We start from the raw sequence: 22596 nt of genomic DNA on the forward strand, positions 1-22596 counted from the left end.
CCTTACGAAGCATTTGTTTGAGAGTCTAATTGAATCTCTCTACCAAACCGTCGGTTTGAGGATGATATACCGAGGTCTTTAGATGCTTTATTTTAAGTAACTTAGCAGTCTCCTTGAACGTCTCTGAGGTAAAAGTCGTCCCTTGGTCTGTCAGGACTTCCATAGGGATGCCTACAAGCGCAAAGACCCCTACTACAGTAATTCCCATGCGATGGCTTTAGGCTATTTTTAGGGACGTATGGCGGCTGAGCTCGACTAAGGGATGGTTCTGATCCCCCAGGTTTCAAGGCCGTCCCCTCCGCCTCAATGAGGTCTATTAAACCTTTCATATTTTGAAAGTCTTAACCCCAGACTGGCTGGGCAAAACCGCAGGGTAGAGCTTTTAGGATCAGGTAGCAATCCACCTGCTCTACTATTTGGTAGGGCTTTTTTTCACCTGGCCGTAACCAGTGCCCTACAGCAGCTCACAATGACCAGGCTTGCTTGTGGGTCGGCCGCTCTGGGTCGAACCTCCACTTTCGTATTTTATTCATCTGCCAGTCTGGGGCACCCCTAGGTGAAAGTCTGGGTTCTGCCTTCACAGGGAAACGGGCACTCTCCCCCGGGAGAGCATAATAAGCCCCCTTCACCTCCCTCCTCTGGAGCAGCCCAAGTCTGTGAGCACCTCCCACACACCCCTTGGCCCACCTGGTTTGTCCAGTTAAGTGGGCCAGGGATGGAGTCTGCACTGGGTCTTTCTGAATCACGGGACACCCTCCCCGCCTGAAAACTCGGTCCCGGTATGCTCCCACCTGGGTACGGTGCAAGTCCAGTCCCCTTCTCTTCCAGGACCTTTCCATCCTGCCGACTACGCCAGTGTCACAAACTCCACACAGAGCCATAGCAAGGTTTGGGGCAGCCACCCGTATAATTGGTATCCTGGCTGCAAAGTCGAAAAATGAATACAGCACTGATGTGCACAAAACCGAGTCCAAAACAGAACTGAGGGAATAGGGAAAAGGTGGAGGCTTTTAAAGGGGAAGACAGGAAGTGAGGTCAAGAGGACCAGGTGAAATCTCCTGTGAATGGTCTGCAGGAAAGGAAGAAAAAGAGTCAGTGCACTCTGTCGTATCCTGGTGTGATTCGGAATTGCCCTTACTCAATCCCTTTAGCTGTCTCCTGTATATTTATATACTAGCAAAATACCCGCGCCTCGCAGCGGAGATGTAGTGTGTTAAAGAGGTTATGTAAACATATATATATACATAAACATATATACATATATATACATATCTACATATACACATATCTGCATATACATATATATACATATACACACATATACATATATATATATATATACATATGTACATATATATACATATAAATATATACATATCTACATATATATATACATATATACATACATACATACATTCGCATATATATATATATAGCAAAATACCCGCGCTTCGCAGCGGAGAAGTAGTGTGTTAAAGAGATTATGTAAACATACATATACATATATACATATATACACATATCTCCATATACATATACAGTGGAACCTCTAGATACGAGTTTAATTCGTTCCAGCACTGAGCTTGTATAGCGAATTTCTCGTATCTAGAACAAACTTCCCCATTGAAAATAATGGAAATCCAGTTAATCCGTTCCGCACCCCAAATATATTAACATAAAAATCAATTTTCCTAACAAATAACACTGATAAATTATATATACTGTAGTCTACCTTTAATAAATAACACTGGTAAATAATATAACTGATTATTAAAAGAATCAAAACAGGTGTCCAAAGTGCAGTAGAGCATTCAATAAATCTTTAAATAAATAATCCTTAAAACAGTTGTGAAGTGGAGGTTTAAAATACACAAGAATAACAATCCTTTAACACGAGGTTAAAACGTCAAAAGGATGCCGTCTTTAAAAAACAGATGACAATCCCCGGTGCTTCTTCTCTGTTAGCGTCTCACCTGCGGGCTCTGCAACAGGCGAGACACTCTTAATGCAGCTGACCTTCTCTACACCGTCCTGCTTCAGCTGTTTGGCTCGCCTGTTCAGCTCACTGTTCAGCTACACGCGAGCCTGCACTCGCTCGCTCTCCCGCACCGACTTCCGCCTGCCTGCCTGCCACCTCCGTTCTCTCTCCTCTCTTTTCTTTCACTTCTTCTCCCCCTTAACCGGCTCGTGCTTCTCTATATATGCGGGGAGGACATGGCAGCTGCAGCCCATCAGCCACAGGAACAATCATGGATGTGGGCAGTTTCCCACCTGTGCACTTAAGTGAGAAACGCAGACACCGCAGATCGCGGCTCGCAACTGCTACCACGCCCCCTCGCTAAGCCGCGAGCTATACCCACAGCCTGGCTCGTGGCTCGTTACGCGAGCCAATGCTCGTATTTAGATCTGAATTTTTCGCTCATACTTTACTCGTATTTTGAATTTCTCGTATACAGAGGTGATCGTATCTCGAGGTTCCACTGTATATACATATATATATACACATACATATACACACATACATAAACACACACATATACATCCATCCTCTTCATATATACATATACACAAACATACATAGTGCGTTGTAACACGGGCTGTGATTGTTACATGGGAGGGAGACGACAAATCACAGCTTCCCGCTTTCTAATCGGGCCTGTGATTGGTGCTTTGACTGATGCCTAGATCCCACAGTATGTCCCCTTAGGAGAGGCGTTAGGCAAGTGTAATTGAATAGCGTTGCTGCAAGTTTATCTTTACACCTGTTTTTAAGGCTTATTGACTGAAAGGGGCTTTCATGAAAAAACTTAGGGCTTTGCTACAGGATACAACCTCCACAAGTTAAGGAAGTAAAAATAAAGGTATATATTTCTGTATAATATACAATATAAAAATAACCATATAAACATATGGTTTCTACTTCGCGGATTTTCTTATTTCACGGGTGGCTCTGGAACGCAACCCCCGCGATGGAGGAGGGATTACTGTGTATACATATACACATCCACATATACATATACAAATTTACATATCTACATATATATATATATATATACATATAAATATATACATACATACATACATTCACATATATACTGTATATATACATATCTACTTATTGGCTCCTGTATTTAGGATATAGCGGGTTGGATAATGGATGAATGGACATTTGTATGCAAAGCCCTATTTGCCCGTTTTCGTTTTTTTTCTTTCTTTAGTAATATTTCAGCAAACCCGGAGCTTGTCAGTTCAAATCCTGGTACTGACACCACTGTGTGACCCTGAGGAAGTCACTTCACCTGCCTGTGCTGCAAAAAACAAAAGTAATGTAACAAATTGTACCTCAGATGTTGCAAGTTGCTGGAATAAAGGCATAAGTCAAATAGATAAATATGTATTATACACATAGGTACTATTAATTTATTTTCAGTCAAGTCATCTGCAGCAAACCTTTATAAATGAGGGTTTCTCCTTTTTTTGTTTCTTCTTCATTGAGGTTTTCTCTTGGAGAGCTTTTTTCATTTCATTGAAAATTAAAGCAGCAGCTGCCAAAATATGTAGCTTTCTTATAAATTTTTCAACCTTGTGTAAAATAACTTTATAAAGTAACATAAAAGGTTTAAATACTGGTTATCCTTTTACACTAAAATACTACTAAAGAGATACAAAAAAAGTAAAATGCATATGTTCTTTTTCTTTAAGGAGATTAAATATTACTGAAGAAAGAAAAAAAAAACTAAAACAGCCAAATGGGGCTATGCATACGAACTTAAAAGGTTTAAATAAAACAGAAATATACACTTTTATTTTTATTTGCTTAACTTGTGGAGGGTGTATCCTGTAGCAAAGCCCTAACTTTTTTTGTGAAAGCCCGTTTCAGTCAATAAGTCTTAAAAAAAGGTGTAAAGATATTGACAATAAGCTACGCAAACCCACCAAGACATGGAATCGTTTAAATCAAGTATCATTACATCTTCCTTTCTTAAAGAGAAGTAAGGCAGTACATATAAGCTTACATATATATATATATATATATATATATATATATAGACATACATACATACATATATCTATATATATCTATATATATCTATATCTCTATATACATCTATATATATATATATATATCTATATCTATATATACATAAATATATATATATATATATATATATCTAAATCCCAGCGAAGTACTGCTTTTAAATTTTTATTAAGAAGAAAAGCTTTTTAAATTGAGGGAAAATATCCCAAAAGCCTTAACACGGCTTTTCCGCTGTTTTATAAACGAACGCCATATAAGGTCTTCCTTTTTCCTTGCTTCGCCAAGGAAGGAGCCTTTTTATTAAATCCAAGGGTTCTTCGCTTTTTTTTTTTGTTTGTTTATTACAATTGTTATAGTTCTCTTTGTATACGACGTTGTCAGTTCAGCACTCAGGTTGTAATATGACCAAGCTGTGCAAGCTTACTGTTAAGAATGCAACGTATAGTTGTACATGAGAAAAGCAATCTTGCCTCAAATCAATGGCAACCTTTTGTAGGTCTATGAACTTAATTTAAAGTTTAGGTTTACACGGTGCTTTCTTTCTGAAGTACCTGCACTCATGAATATGTCTGTATGCGTCAGTCGCTCAAATCCCAGCGCTTCGCACCGGCGAAGTACTGCTTTTAAATTTTTATTAAGAAGAAAAGAAAACCTTTTTAAATTGAGGGAAAATATACCAATAACAGTTTGTTAAGGATCTGTTTTTTTGTGAAGCTGCCTTCACTCGAGTGATCACTTCGAGCTGACTTGCTGGCTAACCATAAGCGTTACCTGGTAGGTAACCACCCATACAATCAGATTGTGAATCAGACTACGAATGCAGTGAATGTAATTACCCCAATCTACATGCTGTCAAATAAACGAACCACACGCCGTGGCGCAATTTTAGGGGCTTCGCCTCTAGCGCTGACGTCCGAGGTTCGATTCCCGTAAGGGAGTGAAGTGAGTGGGTGGTTACCTACCAGGTAACGCTTATGGTTGCCCAGCAAGTCAGGTAACATCAGCCACGGTGCCTTCAGTTGTGAGAAGCAGATCATAGAATGGATGAAGATAGTTTACTGTCAAATAATGCAAAGAGTACGCGACACGTCTTTCCCCCTTATTCTTGGCTCATCAGGCGTACACACTCACTGCACTCGCTTACTGTAATCGAACCTCGGATGTCAGCGCTAGAGGGGCTTCGCAGCGGTGAAGTATTGCTTTTAAATTTTAATTAAGAAGAAAAGAAAACCTTTTTAAATTAAGTCTTAAAAAGAGGTGTAAAGATATTGACAATAAGCTACGCAAACCCACCAAGACATGCAATCGTTTAAATCAAGGCGCGAGTCGAAAAACACCATCCCATAATATTAGTTAACGATTAACACATTTCTATATGTATTGTAAGCATACAATACAACTGATGATATGTTGCGCTTATTTATCTGGTGTACTGACATTTTTGCGCGTTTAACGACTGAAATCTAACGTGGTTTGTGCCCTTCAGAATGAAAAGAGTTTGCATTTACCTTTTTAATAAAAGGCGAGCTTTTAAGCCTGAGAAATCACCCCGTAAATGCACACGTTTAATTGCACATGTGTTAATATGTATGCTTACACAGTATTAAAAGACACTCAACAATTACACAGTATTAAAAGACAGTCAACAATTAACGTCATTTACCTTCGTTCCCGCATTTGACTTGTGCAGTAAATCTCTTCCTCGTTTTCAGTTCACATGATTACGTAGGAGGCGTAATACGTGATGACGCAATATGTGACTCCGCCTCCTCCATTAGAGTATATGGACAAAAAACAGGTTCCAGTTATGACCATTACGCATAGAATTTCGAAATGAAACCTGCCTAACTTTTGTAAGTAAGCTGTAAGGAATGAGCCTGCCAAATTTCATCCTTCTACCTACACGGGAAGTTGGAGAATTAGTGATGAGTGAGTCAGTCAGTGAGTCAGTGAGGGCTTTGCCTTTTATTAGTATAGATACAGTATATATGTATGTGTATATATATATATATATATATATATATATATATATATATTTGTGTGTGTGTGTGTGCGTGTATATATATATATATTTGTGTGTGTGTGCGTGTATATATTTGTGTGTGCGTGCGTGCGTGTATATATTTGTGTGTGTGCATGTATATATTTGTGTGTGTGCGTGTATATATTTGTGTGTGCGTGCGTGCGTGTATATATTTGTGTGTGTGTGTGTGTGTGCGTGCGTGCGTGTATGTATTTGTGTGTGTGTGTGTATATATTTGTATATATATGTGTGTGTGTGTATATATCTCTCTATTATAATAAAAAAAATTTTGGGTCGAGACGTGATCTTCTCGGAAGACACTTTGATGTCCTGCAAGACAAGGCAGTGAGACAAAAGGACAGCTGCTGTACAGGCTTTTAAATGATTGACGAGCAGCATGATAAGCAGAACATGCAGCTTGTCAGCAGCAAGCCAGCAGCAGATCCGTCTGCTGCATCTTAGCGTGCGTTCAGGCCTCCCCAATTCACAATGCGAGCGGAAGAGATGTGAAGTGGCTGGTGCGTAGCACGCCCCTGGGGAAGGGGGTGGGCAAGCGAAGTGAGGACAGCTGCTGTACAGGCTTTTAAATGATCGACACGCAGCGCGACAAGCAAAACACGCAGCTCGGCAGCAGGAGCAGCAAGCCAGCAGCTGATCTATCCACATCTCCTTAGCGTGCATTCAGCCCCTCCCTTCACAACGCGAGCAGCAGATGAGCGGGGGGCAGAGCCCCCTAGTATAATATATATATACACAGTGGGGATAGAAAAGAATCACCCCCTTTGAAATATTCCCATTTTTTTCTTTTACAGCCTTAAATGAAAACAAACACACAAAAAATATTTCCTCCTAGCTTTACTTACTCAGTGCAACCTATAACATCCAAGTGAAAAATATCATAGCTACAGTTCAGAATAATTATAAAAAAAATTAAAAACAAGACATACTGAGATTAAGGATCACACCTCAATGTTAATATTTTGTTGAGCCACTTTTTGCTTTTAATGACAGCCTTGAGTCTGTTGGGATACCTCTCTATCAGCTTTGCATATCTAGACTGAGCAATATTTGCCCACTCTTCTTTACAGAACTGTTCAAGTTTGGTCAAATTAGATGGTGAGCATTGGTGGACTGCTATCTTCAACTCTTTCCACAGATTTTCAATTGTATTTAGGTCTCGGCTCTGACTGGGGCCACACGAGGGCATTCACTTTTTTCTCCTTCAGCCACTATGTGGTCAATTTTGCTGTATGCTTTAGGTCGTTGTCGTGTTGAAAGGTGAACATTCTACCCATCTTCAACTTTCTGGCAGAGGGTAGCAGGTTTTCCTCAAGAATTTGACGGTATATTGCTCTATCCATTTTTCCTTCTACCCTAATGAGAGCCCCAGGCCCTGAGGCAAAGAAACATCCCCACAACAGGATGCTGCCACCTCCATGCTTTACTGTAGGTATGGTATGTTGTGGATGGTGAGCTGCATTGGATTTTCGCCATGCGTACCATTTGGTATTGAGGCCAGATAGTTCATTTTTGGTCTCATCTGACAATAATACCTTTTTCCACTTGGCATCAGAATCTTCAAGGTGCGTTCTGGCAAAGCTGAAATGAGCCTTAATGTGGCCTTTCTTGAGAAGTGGCTTTTTCCTTGCAATCCTCCTGCACAAGCCACAATTGTGGAGCACTTGTGAAATTGTTCTCACATGCACACAATGACCACTCTTTGCCATAAAATTCTGTAACTCCTTCAAAGTGGCCATTGGCCTCTTGGTATCCTCTCTTACCAGTTTCCTCCTTGCTCTTCCATTCAGTTTGGTGGAACAGCCGGTTCCAAGGTGGGTCCTAGTAGTACCAAACATTTGCCATTTCTTTATTATGGACTTTACTGTGCTCCATGGGATTGATAAAGCCTTTGAGATTTTTCTGTATCCATCTCCTGCCTTATGTCTGTCCACAACTCTATCCCTGAGATCTTTTGAAAGTGGCTTGCCACCCATAGTCAGTCGTTTGCTGCCAGTTGCACTGTCAAGCAAGGGAATGCTCCAGAAACAGCTGCTTTTATGCTTCACTAATCACACATTACAATTGATCACAGGGGGAAACCAGTAACCGTGGTCTGCAATGGAAATGGTGGTTACTTACACCTGATTGAGTTTACAAATATTGTTTAGGAGGGGTGTGATCCTTTATTAATCTCAGTATTTCTTGTTTTTTATTTTTTAAAATTCTTCTGAACTGTGGCTGTGATATCTTTCACTTGGATGTTATAGATTGCATTGAGTAACTAAAGCTGGAAAAAATATTGGTTTGTGTGTTTTCATTTATGAATGTAAAGCAAAAAAAAATGGGAATATTTCGTAGGGGGTGATTCTTTTCTATACCCACTGTGTGTGTGTGTGTGTGTGTATGTATGTATGTATGTGTGTATATATAATTATATAAATATACTAGCGAAATACCCGTGCTTCGCAGCGGAGAAGTAGTGTGTTAAAGAGATTATGTAAACATATATATATACATAAACATATATAAATATATATACATATCTACATATACACATATCTACATATACATATTTATATATATATATACATATATACATATACACATTCACATATATATACATATATATATATATACACATATCAACATATATATACTATCTATATATATATATAAAGAGATTGTGTTTGTGTGTTTGTGGAGGGATGGAGAGTTAAGGCGGGTGTTGGAGTCACGTGATCATCTCCCCTCCCATTCACCTCATTTCATTCACTTCATTTCGCTCCGCAGCTGGCCGCGGTTTTGCTGTTCTTGATTTGCTTTTCACATGGCCAACTATACGTTGCATGCTCAAGAGTAAGCTCAGCGCACAACTTGGTCATATTACAACCGGAGGGGCGAACTGACAACATGGTATACAAAGAGATCCTTAACAAATAATTATTGGTATAATTTCCCTCAGTTTATTATTTAAAATTTTAAAGCAGTACTTCGCCGCTGCAAAGCGCGGGTATTTTGCTAGTATATATATATATACACATACAGAGACATATATATACATGTACATATTTACATATATATATATATATATATATATATATATATATATATATATATATATATCTACATATATCTACATATATATACACATATATCTACATATTTACATATATATATATATAGACATACATACATATATATACCTATATATATCTATATCTATCTATATATATCTATATCTCTATATACATCTATATATATATATATATATATCTATATCTATCTATCTATATATATCTATATCTATATATATATATATATCTATATCTATCTATATATATATATATATATATATATATATATATAAAAATCCCCGCGAAGTACTGCTTTTAAATTTTTATTAAGAAGAAAACCTTTTTAAATTGAGGGAAAATATACCAATAACAATTTGTTAAGGATCTGTTTTTTTGTAAAGCAGCCTTAACACAGCTTTTCCGCTGTTTTATAAACGAACGCCATATAAGGTCTTCCTTTTTCCTTGCTTCGCCAAGGAAGGAGCCTTTTTATTAAATCCAAGGGTTCTTCGCTTTTTTTGTTTTCTTTTTTTACGATTGTTATAGTTCTGTTTGTATACCACGTTGTCAGTTCAGCACTCCGATTGTAATATGACCAAGCCGTGCAAGCTTACTGTTAAGAATGCAACATATAGTTGTACAGGAGAAAAGCAATCTTGCCTCAAATCAATGGCAACCTTTTGTAGGTCTATGAACTTAATTTAAAGTTTAGGTTTACACTGTGCTTTCTTTCTGAAGTACCTGCACTCATGAATATGTCTGTATGCGTCAGTCGCTCAAATCCCCGCGCTTTGCACCGGCGAAGTACTGCTTTTGAATTTTTATTAAGAAGAAAAGAAACCTTTTTAAATTAAGGAAAATATAAAAATAACAATTTGTTAAGGATCTGTTTTTTTGTGAAGCTGCCTTCACACGAGTGATCACTTCGAGCTGACTTGCTGGCTAACCATAAGCGTTACCTGGTAGGTAACCACCCATACAGTCAGATTGTGAATCAGACTACGAATGCCATGAATGTAATTACCCCGATCTACATGCTGTCAAATAAACGAACCACATGCCGTGGCGCAATTTTAGGGGCTTTGCCTGTAGCGCTGACGTCCGAGGTTCGATTCCCGTAAGGGAGTGAAGTGAGTGGCTGGTTACCTACCAGGTAACGCTTATGGTTGGCCAGCAAGTGAGGTAACATCAGCCACGGTGCCTTCAGTTGTGAGAAGCAGATCATAGAATGGTTGAAAATAGTTTACTGTCAAATAATGCAAAGAGTACGCGACACATCTTTCCCCCTTATTCTTAGCTCATCAGGCGTACACACTCACTGCACTTGCTTACGGTAATCGAACCTCGGACGTCAGCGCTAGAGGGGCTTAGCAGCGGTGAAGTATTGCTTTTAAATTTTAATTAAGAAGAAAAGAAAACCTCAGAGGTTCGATTCCCGTAAGGGAGTGAAGTGAGTGGCTGGTTACCTACCAGGTAACGCTTATGGTTGGCCAGCAAGTGAGGTAACATCAGCCACGGTGCCTTTAGTTGTGAGAAGCAGATCATAGAATGATTGAAAATAGTTTACTGTCAAATAATGCAAAAGAGTACGCGACACGTCTTTCCCCCTTATTCTTGGCTCATCAGGCGTACACACTCACTGCACTCGCTTACGGTAATCGAACCTCGGACGTCAGCGCTAGAGGGGCTTCGCAGCGGTGAAGTATTGCTTTTAAATTTTATTTAAGAAGAAAAGAAAACCTTTTTAAATTAAGTCTTAAAAAGAGGTGTAAAGATATTGACAATAAGCTACGCAAACCCACCAAGAAATGCAATCGTTTAAATCAAGGCGCAAGTCGAAAAACACCATCCCATAATATTAGTTAACGATTAACACATTTGTATATGTATTGTAAGCATACAATACAACTGATAATATGTTGCGCTTATTTTTCTGGTGTACTGACATTTTTGCGCGTTTAACGTCTGAAATCTAACGTGGCTTGTGCCCTTCAGAATGAAAACAGTTTGCATTTACCTTTTTAGTAAAAGGCAAGCTTTTAAGCCTGAGAAATCACCACCCCGTAAATGCACACGTTTAATTGCACATGTGTTAATATGTATGCTTACACAGTATTAAAAGACAGTGAACAACGTCATTTACCTTTGTTCCCGTGTTTGATAAAAGGCGAGCTTTTAAGCCTGAGAAATCACCCCGTAAATGCACACGTTTAATTGCACATGTGTTAATATGTATGCTTACACAGTATTAAAAGACACTCAAAAATTAACGTCATTTACCTTCGTTCCCGCGTTTGACTCGTGCTGTAAATCTCTTCCTTGTTTTTAGTTCACGTGATTTCGTAGGAGGCGTGATGACGCGATACGTGACTCCGCCTCCTCCATTAGAGTATATGGACAAAAAACAGGTTCCAGTTATGACCATTACGCGTAGAATTTCGAAATGAAACCTGCCTAGCTTTTGTAAGTAAGCTGTAAGGAATGAGCCTGCCAAATTTCAGCCTTCCACCTACACGGGAAGTTGGAGAATTAGTGATGAGTGAGTGAGTGAGTGAGTGAGTCAGTCAGTCAGTCAGTCAGTCAGTCAGTCAGTCAGTCAGTGAGGGCTTTGCCTTTTATTAATATGTATAGATAAAAATTTATATTTATAAAAATATAATTGTAAAAGGAAAGCCATAAAAAATTGATAAGAAATAAATACTTTATTGTACCTAAAGTTTAATGAAAGCAGTAGATAAAACATGTTATTCCTTCTCTCCTTTTCATAGAAGCAAATTGACTTAAACAAAAAGTAAGAGTTAGATGTTACCTGGAAAGATCTGAGTGGCTTACTGTTAATAAGTGAAAGGGAGACTTAGAAATTTTCACAAGACCAGTACACAACAGTGATTTTTTTGTACTGTGTGTGCATTACCCTTCCTTATAAATGTAAATCTTTTTGGTCTATATCCATTTGTAGGTTCAGTCAAAATGGATGTGGATGAGGGCCATGGCCCATCATCTTTAAAGTCCAAAGCTTACATAGTAAGTGCAGATTTCTAGAAATATAAACAAATGAAGCACCTTTTGGTGTTGCTACAGCATGGGTAGAATGAGCTACTCACTTAATAAACTTTGTCAGACTTCACATAACTAAACACAGACAGTTACTGGACTTCAGAAACAGCCTACATAACATTGTGAAAACCACAACATGATCCCAGTTTGATGACATGTGCAGAGATGTTAATGTCTAGAAACATAGTTGTGGCCCAGTGATTATGTCAGTGTCAATTCTTACAAGGATTTGTTTTTTCTGTTACATTGAACAGTTACGGTAGTTATTTTACTAGTTTTTGTGTTAATAGCTGCTCAACTGTATATTCATTTAGAAATTATATTTTTTCCTTTACTGGAACAAATACACTTTATTTAACATGTGAAAATGATTTAAACATTTATGGCAGTTTTGATATATGATGATTGCCAGCCACTTTTAAAGACTAAGGTTTTATTTTATTTCATCTGTAAGATTCTTCATTAGACATTACCTTTTATTTGAAGAGTACCATGCTTTATTTTATTCTTTGGGCCTTCTGCTTAGGTTTATTTGAAAACTAACACTAGACCACTTAAGTTATAAATGTGGTTTTTTTTTTGTTTTTTGTTGCATTACCCTATTTTATGTTTAGAAACCCCTGGATTGTCAAATTTTCATTAAGTCATCATACTCAATACTATGCTACTAGGCTGACTATATAGTCCTTCTTGTGAATTTAATGTTTTAATTGTAAGATGAGTAAAAAATAAGCACATTTCCAACCTTCTGTAAAAATTATATCTGCTTATTAACCCTTGATATTTAAATTGTTCAATTACAATACAGGTTGAGCATCACTAATAAAAAAAATTCAAAACCAGAAATGCTCCAAAATCTAAAACATTTTAATCATGGACATGATGCCACTTATGTTTCCTCTGATCTGTTTTTACTGCTCTGCAAATGTGAACAACATTATGTGCAGATTCCAAAATAATTTTCTTCATTCTGAGTCGGGGTGAGGGGGTGATGTCTGGTCCTCCATGAATCATCGAGACCTTAAAGCTACAACACATAATTGATGACCAGGGACAGGAAGGTTGCTGTTGTCACCATGAAGTGCTAAAAAGCTGACTGACCTGGGTTGGGGTTCCCTGTGAAGTGGCGAGTGCCATGAAGCTCCATCACTTCATCAGCTGTCGGGAGGTTGGGAGTTGGGGGTCCTACATGAAGTGCCGCAACACACCCCAGAGCCAGACAACTGTTTAGGTGGCTTCTTAGGGCGCCATCATCTGAGGGGCGGCGTTCAGGTAAGTAGACACCAAGAGGCATCCCCAGTCCCCTGCTCCTTGATGTCTCATAGTACTGACTGTACACTTCGGACACTGAGGGATGGCGTTTAGTTAAGTAAAGGGGCGCATGCTCTGGACATTGAGGGGGCCCCAAATCCTAGGGCTACATATGGGCAGTTTCAATATGCTGCGTGAGTGGGAAAACATTAACACCTGCGCAACAGTTAAAAATGCTGCAAGGCACCCGTTTTTAGAAAAAAAAAATCACACACCTACCTGAGGTGAGATTTAGACACTGAAGGTTTCGTGTAATGTTGTGAACACACATTGCACTTCATCAGTGCATCTTCAGTGCAAATACGCAATTAAAATAGAATCTATATGTCATATTTAATGTGTTTGTCATGTCAAAACACATTCCAATAATGGCTCGGTGACATAAATTATTCTATGCAGTAGTCATAAATTGAACTGGTTTGTCTGCATTTCCCTACTTGATCAAAGGTGTCCCCAATATATCACATTTTGTATATGCAAATATTTCCAAAATCCAAAGAAATCGACTTCTGAAATACTGCTGGTCCCAGGTATTTCAGATTATGGATACTCAACCTGTATTATCTTACTTTCACTTTTCTTTATAAAATTTCAAAGTTGCAATATTCATTGTATATTTTTTTTAATGTACAGTGATGAAGATGATGATTTATATGAAAAGGTTTCATCTGAACAGTGGCGCATTGAGTGTTTTGTTGATTTACTTGCTGTCCAACAAGATAGTGATCTGGCTGGAGACTTTTTTATTGAAATATTAAAGGTAAGATAAATTGGGTAAGTGCTGAAATCTACAGTAAGTGAAATGTTTTAATATTAGCAGTAATTTAAATTAATATAATTGTTAGGTTTTAAGTAGCAGCTTCTTGAGAGATTGAATGAAAAATTTCTGTTTTGCCTAGAGAGCATAATTGATTGATTCATTGAGTGCTTTTTGACAAAAAATCATACTTTTTTAGGCTTGTAGCCAATAATAATATTACAGTTGCATACTAAACATATTGGGATTCTTGCAGATTTAAGTGGTGGTACTAAACTGCAGTGTTGTGTTGCATGTAAAGTGATCAAAGCTAGAGCTATGATTAAACAGTTTTAACAGTTTGTTCTACATATTTTATATTCATTTTTGTAGCAAGGTACAAGTTATTGCAGGATCTTCTAGTAACTTTTAGGTCATTTTTGTAACCTAATTTTAGCACTGAGAAGATGTGCTTAATGTCTTCCCATGCAATTTGGAAACTTAGAATTTCCTAGGCTTAATGAAATTATGTTTACATTGGATGATCCTAAAATGTAATTCAGCTAATTCTTACACAGTGCTACATACAGTAAACAGAATAAGAGTGCTTGTAGAGATTTTAAAATTTAAAATGTAAGTAGAAAATATACAGTACATCCATGAAGAATTTATATAATCATATATATCTAATGTAATTAACAGAAGAAAAAACAAAAACATCAATAAACTGGCTAAAATGCAATAGAAATCATTCCAAAAAAGTGATCTGGCCATTTAGTAATCATGGTGAAGACAATGGCGACAGGCAGCTGTATCAGTTAGTGAATAAACACAATCACTGATTCTTTGGAAGATCATGCTTTATTTGATTAACAAAAAAACCTTCAGCAGCGATATGTTGTTGAAGGTAACGTGTTTCACTGACACGTACAGTGCAGACTGTATGCTTCAAAGGCAAATATTTTAAAATTGGGTAAGATGTTAAGCAGAATGACACCTTTTATTAGCTAACTAGAAAGATTACAATATACAAAATTGGGTAAGACTAATCCAACGTAAACTTTGAACCATTTTTGAACATTGATGCATTCAACAAAAAAGATTGTGAAAAATCAAACAGATGTTGGATTTATCTGTTTAATTTTTGAAAAGTCCCATTCACACACACTGTATTGGTTGTGAATAGTTATATTTATCATTTTTACAATCGCATTATGTTTAATTTGCCAGCATTAGCATAATTCCTTTGTAAAGACGTTTATTCACTACATCTTCTGGCTTTGAATTGTTTTCCTGTGTGTTTATAAAACACCTTGTAATATTGTGTTTTGTAAGGGGAGTTGTATATGCTAGATGATGCCCATAGTAGGAGTGCTCTATTTACCTGTGCATCCACTGCACTTTCCTGCAGGGACTCTGACTATCTAAAAACGTAATAGGGTTGATTGGTGACTCTATGTTTACATTAGTGAGTCATGTCCTGGTTTGGTGCTGCCTTTATGAATGATGCTATGACGATAATCTTCAGCTGTCTGTAACCCTCTGCAGGATAAAACAAGTTTGGAAAACAGATTGATTGATGTTTAATGGGATACCAAGAATGACTAATTATTTGTATGACATTTTAGTATTGAAAATACATTATGTATAGACACCTTCTGTAAAACATTATGCTAATACAGGTGAATTGGAAATTAATGCCAAATAAATTAAAGACAAATAATGGTCTGTCTTATTTGCAGACCTCTACTTTGTGGCAAAAAAAATTTGCTCCATCACTTCACAAAGTTTTTGAGCCCTCCTAATATCTACTGCTGCTCTAAATGTAGATAATTAAAGCAGTTTCACAATAATGCTGTAAAATATTTTCCTACAATCTCTGTGTTACTTGAATCCACCAGCACATTTTTATAATACAGAACAGATCAACATATGTTTGAAGTGGATTTGAGGTAAACAGAGTCTTTATTGGTCATAAGATAACAAAACACTACACCTGTAAAATTTTCCAAAGCATAGTTGTGATTGATAATATACCAGAATACCATACATACACAATATACCATCTTTGTTTAATATAGTGCACAAAACTTTTTTTTTTTTTCTTACTCCATGGCAATAGCAAGCTTTTGGTGTACAGTCAGGACTTCTTGAGAATTTTACCATATAAATATTTTGAGCTGGCTATTCTTTTGACAGATTTTATTTCTACTTAGGCTCCACTGCGTTTCTTACATAGTTTGGCCTTTTATGTTAATTTTTCTTTATCGGTACAGATTTTACACCTTTATGCCTTTGGAACTATTACCCTTTTTCCTGCTCTAAGACATTGTATATAGCAGAAGCATTTATACAATAAACTTGGATAATAGTTAAGGTGTGTCTTTTTAAGATATTATGAAGTATTTTCTTTCACAGTAAGTTTAGCTCTTGCCACTGTGTATTCTTTAATTCTCTTTGTTCATTTCACTTAATTCCTGTTTATCACTTGATATTTATTTATGAGAGAAACACCCACTATTGAAAATTGTTCACCTCCAAAGGTACTTTAGTTTGACTAATGCATTAATCCTTTATTCCAAACATATTAAAGCAAAGCAGATAATTTTAAAAGTCATATTTTTATTTACATAACATTGACTGATTTTGTGATAATAAAGATTTTATGTAATTCTTCTATATTTTAATTTCATCTATTTTCCTCATCTCTTTTATCACCTCTGTTGATGAAGTATGTTTATTGTTAGTTATAATCTTGCTATTTCATTACCGTATCTTTTTGATTTTCTAGCATAGGTGTTGTTCATTTGAATATTGTTTTAAGAAATATGTTAATGAAGGCCTGACATGTTCAGAGGTGCCTGTGTTTATTTTTAGAATTTATTACTATGGGAGAGTATGCTTAGATGTTCTAAGCATACTTGTACCATTCTTGGAAATTGAGTAGTAAGTCTATGAAAGTATAATCAATTATACCTGAATATATATTTATTTATTTCATTTATGTATATGCCTTTCGAGATTCAGTTAATGTTGACAACATTTTGTGAACACAATGCCTTTGTTTATTGTTCTGTAAAAACTGCACCCCCCAGGTTGAAAGTGAAGTGGCATTATAAACATTGGAAGGTTTAATAAAATCATTAATCTATCAACTCTCTTTGCTTCATAACTTTGAGTTTGAAGCTTTTTTTCCCCCCAGAATCCTTGGCTAACCATATGACAATGAAGTGAAAGTTGAAGTGAAAATTAAATTACTTTACTCACAGTTTAATCATGCATACTTCTATTTAAGTGGTAAAAGACAAGTTGAAAACTCATTTTCTATGTTTCTGTATCCTGGGTGGGAATAAATGCTGATGGCATAAAACGTTAGCAATAGACTTTAGTAAAATAGGATACAGTTTTGCTACGTTAAATTGAAATATACCCACACAAAAGTTGTAAATAACATGAAAACAGAATGATTATAAAGATATTGCAAAATATCAGACAGTCATGCATTCTTGTGTTCCAAATTACTTTACTTTCACCACCATTTGTTTTAATGTTCCAAACTTTGAGACAAACATTTTCATGAGTGATACATGGGACATGGCAGTTTTTCCACGAGATGCAGCCCATTGTAGCTAAGACAATCAATGTACTAACAACTACTTTTTTAGGTGCTCCTTCAGGGCATGGACTCAGCAAAATGGGGTCCCCAGTCCAGTTAATCCTGGGCCATAGTGGCTGTAGGTTGTCATTTGAAACATTTTCTTAATCAAATATAAAGGTTTTTTTTTTTGGTTAATGATAATGTCATTTAGTTATGAAACCTATGAAATTTTCAGATCATCAAAAGTAGAGGGATAACAAATGCTATGGAGGCAGTACTTTGTACAATTGAAAAATGCAGTTTAATATAAAAAAAAACATCAAGTGCCATATCAGCACTATTTATAAACTGAAGATGGATACCACTGACTTAGAGGAAGCAATCTCTCAAAGAATTAAGGGATTTTCATTGATGCTATATTCTCAGCTCAGGAGCAATTAAAAAGGCAACTGTTAGGTTGTATTAGAACTCGTGAATATAAAATAACCCGGAGGATACCATGCCTTGACTTTACAATGTACTAATGACACTGAATGTAAAGTTGTGTATGTTCAGGCCTCGTCAACAAAAAATACATAGCAGTTCTAAGAAATACATAGAAAATATCAACAAAGTATATCTCTGGAGTTCGACTAAAAGGTCATGGCCTGTCCTTCACAGGCTCAGAATATTAAGCCACTTAAATCTTAGGCAAAGAATGCAATGCAAACTCATAACCTTGCTATTCAAAATTCTCAACTACCTTGGTTAAATTTTTGATCCATCCATTTTAGCTTTAGATGGGAAATCTTGTATTCAAGGAAATTGTTATACGTTTAACTGCTGTTGAGACTTAATGAATATAGTTCCTTTAAAAAAATCTTTGGAAATAACTTATGTTGCAGCAGCAATATGAAGAATGTACTTTGAGAAATGAGTACATATTACCTAAGTAAATTTGTTCATAGTTATTTTTTGTATCATTTTGTTTCTAACATATAGCGGTTGACAACTTTGATTGTGGATAATACAGAAGAACCTACTGATATATCAAGCTTGAATCTACTGGAGTTGGAGCAGTATCAAAATCAACAAGTTAGGAAGCAGGAGGAGAAACTGATAACACTACAGCTGCTAGCCGTAATGTGCGAGAAACTGTCACATTTTGTGTTTCAGAATCCATTACAGGTTAGTCTTTGTTTATTGGTCTATGCAGTTTATGGCGTAAATTGAAAACCAGAGGAAACCTTTCAGTCTGTCAAGCACATCTGTTGCAAAAAATGACTGATTTCCCATGAAAGGCCAGGTTCTGAAAGTGCTGATACTTCTTATTTTTGTAGTTAGTCTCTCTTGTTATCTTTATTTTTTATAACTCTTTTACTACATCTTTATGAAAACAGAAGAATACTGATGACAGGATATATTTCTCATTTTCTCATATCTACAAGCATTTACTTTACTTATGTGTAAAGTCTTATGGTTTTGCCAAATATTTGGAAAACATGATATACTGTTACAAGTAATTTATTGTTTGTGCGAGAAAGAAGACAACATCATGCTGTCTCTCCTTGAAAACAATGAACCACTAGTTTAGAAATGAGTGGTGATCCAGCAATTGCAGAAGACTCCACACATTTAACTAGCAGTGGTCAAATATATAGAAAAGCAGCATATACCACTTAATTAAATTAAGTCACAGTGACTGATGAAGACGTCACGCATTCTAGTAATCTCTGAAATTGTGCTCAGATGCTTTTCCATTGTTTTTTTACACCTAAGTCTGCAGCTCATTTATTCTTCGGTTTCCTTCAAGAATACCAGATGTTTCTCCTTCATTCAATAAATCAAGATTTAACCATTTTCTACTTTTGCATGCATTGACCTTTCTTCAGTTTCATCTTTTTAAGTTAGCATGATTAAGGTGTGATTTGAGTCTTTGTCTACTGCTGAGTAGCTATCAGTGTTTAGTGTGCTGGTGTGGAATATTTGACTCTGATATGATGTAGCTGAAGTCTTCCAAATTCTTCTGTTTTTTTTCCAGGTGTATCATCGTCTTTTTCATATTGAAACCAGGTGTCCTCTATGCACTATTTTCTTGGTCTACAAAAACAAGCAACATTTTGTCACTTTCGTTTTATGGATTCTTGAACATATATGAATTCAACAATGTAATAGTCTTACTAATTCCCTAAGTCCTTGTAATCATAAGGCAATTGGTATATCTTTTATATATCTTTATTTAAATTGATCTCTGAATTGTGCTTTTAAGAAATTCATGGAAAAATACATGAAAAATGCTGTGTTGCCTGTACTTGCTAATTAAACGTTTATTGACATGGCAAATAGTGTCAAAGCATAATGTCATTTGAGGCTGCCAAGAAAGAAAAAATAACAATCAAGAAAATGTCAGCCACATTTCTCTGCTCATATTCTGATATCTCTAATGTGGTCTAAAACAAGAAAGATGAGTCGGCTACAAGAATAAGTTTATACATGACTAGAAAGTTGCAAGCAACTTTGAATGGAAGCCATGCAGTTTGAGAAAACAATTATAAGTATGTTGCAAATCACAAGATAAGGAGGAGCAGAATTTTTTAAGTCATTAAATGAAATAAATATTGACCTTATGGTTTAGACTTAAAAGTATTATTGGCATTTTAACTTAAATTCTAGTTACAGATCTTTCAAATAAAAGCTCTGTTATTATTTATTTTGTATTTAATTTTACAAAGATTAGGGGGCTTTGCCCCATGCTCACTTCGGTTGCCAATCCCCCCACCGGCATGTGCTACGCGCCAGCCACTTCACAACTCTGCTGCTCGCGTTGTGAAGAGGGGGGCTTAACACACCCCAAGGAGACACGGTTGGTCCTCCAAAGTCCCCTCTTAAACGGTGATTCTATGGGCAACAAATACAGTTTTTTTTTTTGGTTTTTTTTTTTACCTCCTGTTTGCTCGATCAGCTGCTGGCTTGCTGCTGCTGCTGCCGCCGCCGTGCTGCGTGATCTGCATCTCGTGCGGCACACTTCTGTCATATCACCTATGTCCATATATTCGATCTCTTTTCGCTTTTACCTTTTTGTCAATATCGCATTGAATTTTGATTCCGTGTTTGGAATTACATTGTGACAACGCAACGTATAATTGCCCGTGAATGATTATCGTTTCTTTCTCTCTACAAGAAATGTATCTGACAATAGCATTCACACAAATGAGAAATGATTTCTCTCGCGGGATTTCACTTTCACCAAACAACAAATCTTTTAATTCTCGCAGATACGCCTCTTCATTGGGAAGAAACACTACTTTTTTTTTTTTTCCTCTGATGGCAACACGAATTATATGATCTACAAGTCTCCATCCATCCATCCATTTTCCAACCCGCTGAATCCGAACACAGGGTCACGGGGGTCTGCTGGAGCCAATCCCAGCCAACACAGGGCACAAGGCAGGAACCAATCCAGGGCAGGGTGCCAACCCACCGCAGGACACACACAAACACACCCACACACCAAGCACACACTAGGGCCAATTTAGAATCGCCAATCCACCTAACCTGCATGTCTTTGGACTGTGGGAGGAAACCGGAGCGCCCGGAGGAAACCCACGCAGACACGGGGAGAACATGCAAACTCCACACAGGGAGGACCCGGGAAGCGAACCTGGGTCCTCTACAAGTCTCTTAAAGTTTAAATCAGAACAATATATTCAATCTCTTTTCGTTGTTCTGTTATTTCACAGAGTAATAATTTCCGTTTGTTTGTGCTAATGCAATCTTTACTATCCTTTTTTTTTTGAGGTTTTCGAATTTTCATACTTCCATTATATCTAATCTAGTCTGCATGTGTATCGCGCCAACGTTTTTTAATTCTTTACGACGTTCTACTTTGTCATCTACTCTTTGTTTTATTTCTGGCCCCGGGCGTGGTCAAATCTCTTGGCACAAAGACTTGTCTTGTGGGACGTGAAAGTGTCTCTCTGAGAAAGTCTCGTCTCGTTTCTCTTCCCAAGATTTTTTTATTATAATAGAGAGATGTGTTTAAACTGATCTTTGATTTATTTAGTAGCATATTTACCCATCTCATATATAATTTGTTTGAACAGATACTGTGATATGCTGTATTATTGAATCTTTCCTTTTTTAGTTTGTTGTGATAGTTTTTTTTTTTATTGAAACAGCTTAAACATTGAAAAAACAGTAGAAATAGTTACACAAAAATAGTAACCATGTAGCAGTAGAACCGAGAAATGACATCTTCCCTTCTCCCACACAGCATTATACCAAAGCATGAATCAGAAAGGACAGGAAGAGGAAATCCTTAACCTTAATGAACACCCCTGAGTAGAGTCCCATAAACAGTGGAAAGAGAAGAAAATAGTGATGTTAGCACACTAAGGAACCTTCCAAGATTTTTTTTTATAATAGAGATATATCTATTATAATTACTGACATGTGCTAGTAGTAGAAAGTAGCAGTCATTTTTCTTGCTCAGACTCAGACACCAGTAAAAACATGGTGACAAATAAAAAAGTACCATATTTACTCGTGTACCACGTGCCCTCGTGTAAGATGCGCACCCTAATTTTTACAAAGAAAATCCCGAAAAAAATTTGCCCATGTACGACGCGTGTTGTGATTGTATAGGAAGAGTTTAGAGCACGTTTTCCGCGAAATGCCCTTCTGTTTTTGTTGCATGACAAGAGAGTGTGAGTGAGTGTGTGTGTGTGTGTGTGTGTGTGTGTGTGTGTGTATGTGTGTGTGTGTGTGTGTGTGTGTGTG

General features: G+C 36.9%; 1 protein-coding gene across 1 annotated transcript in view; it reads left to right on the forward strand.

Annotated features, from left to right (window-relative positions):
• Nucleotides 1-22596, forward strand: part of tango6 (transport and golgi organization 6 homolog (Drosophila)) — a 215056-nt gene that overhangs the window by 85307 nt on the left and 107153 nt on the right. The window contains exons 10-11 of the mRNA XM_051931454.1: nt 14138-14264; nt 18820-19005. Coding sequence (XP_051787414.1) covers nt 14138-14264; nt 18820-19005 — 313 coding nt within the window. The remainder of the gene's footprint in view (nt 1-14137; nt 14265-18819; nt 19006-22596) is intronic.

Source organism: Erpetoichthys calabaricus, chromosome 9, assembly GCF_900747795.2.
Source record: "Erpetoichthys calabaricus chromosome 9, fErpCal1.3, whole genome shotgun sequence".
NCBI classification, from domain to species: Eukaryota; Metazoa; Chordata; class Cladistia; order Polypteriformes; family Polypteridae; genus Erpetoichthys; species Erpetoichthys calabaricus.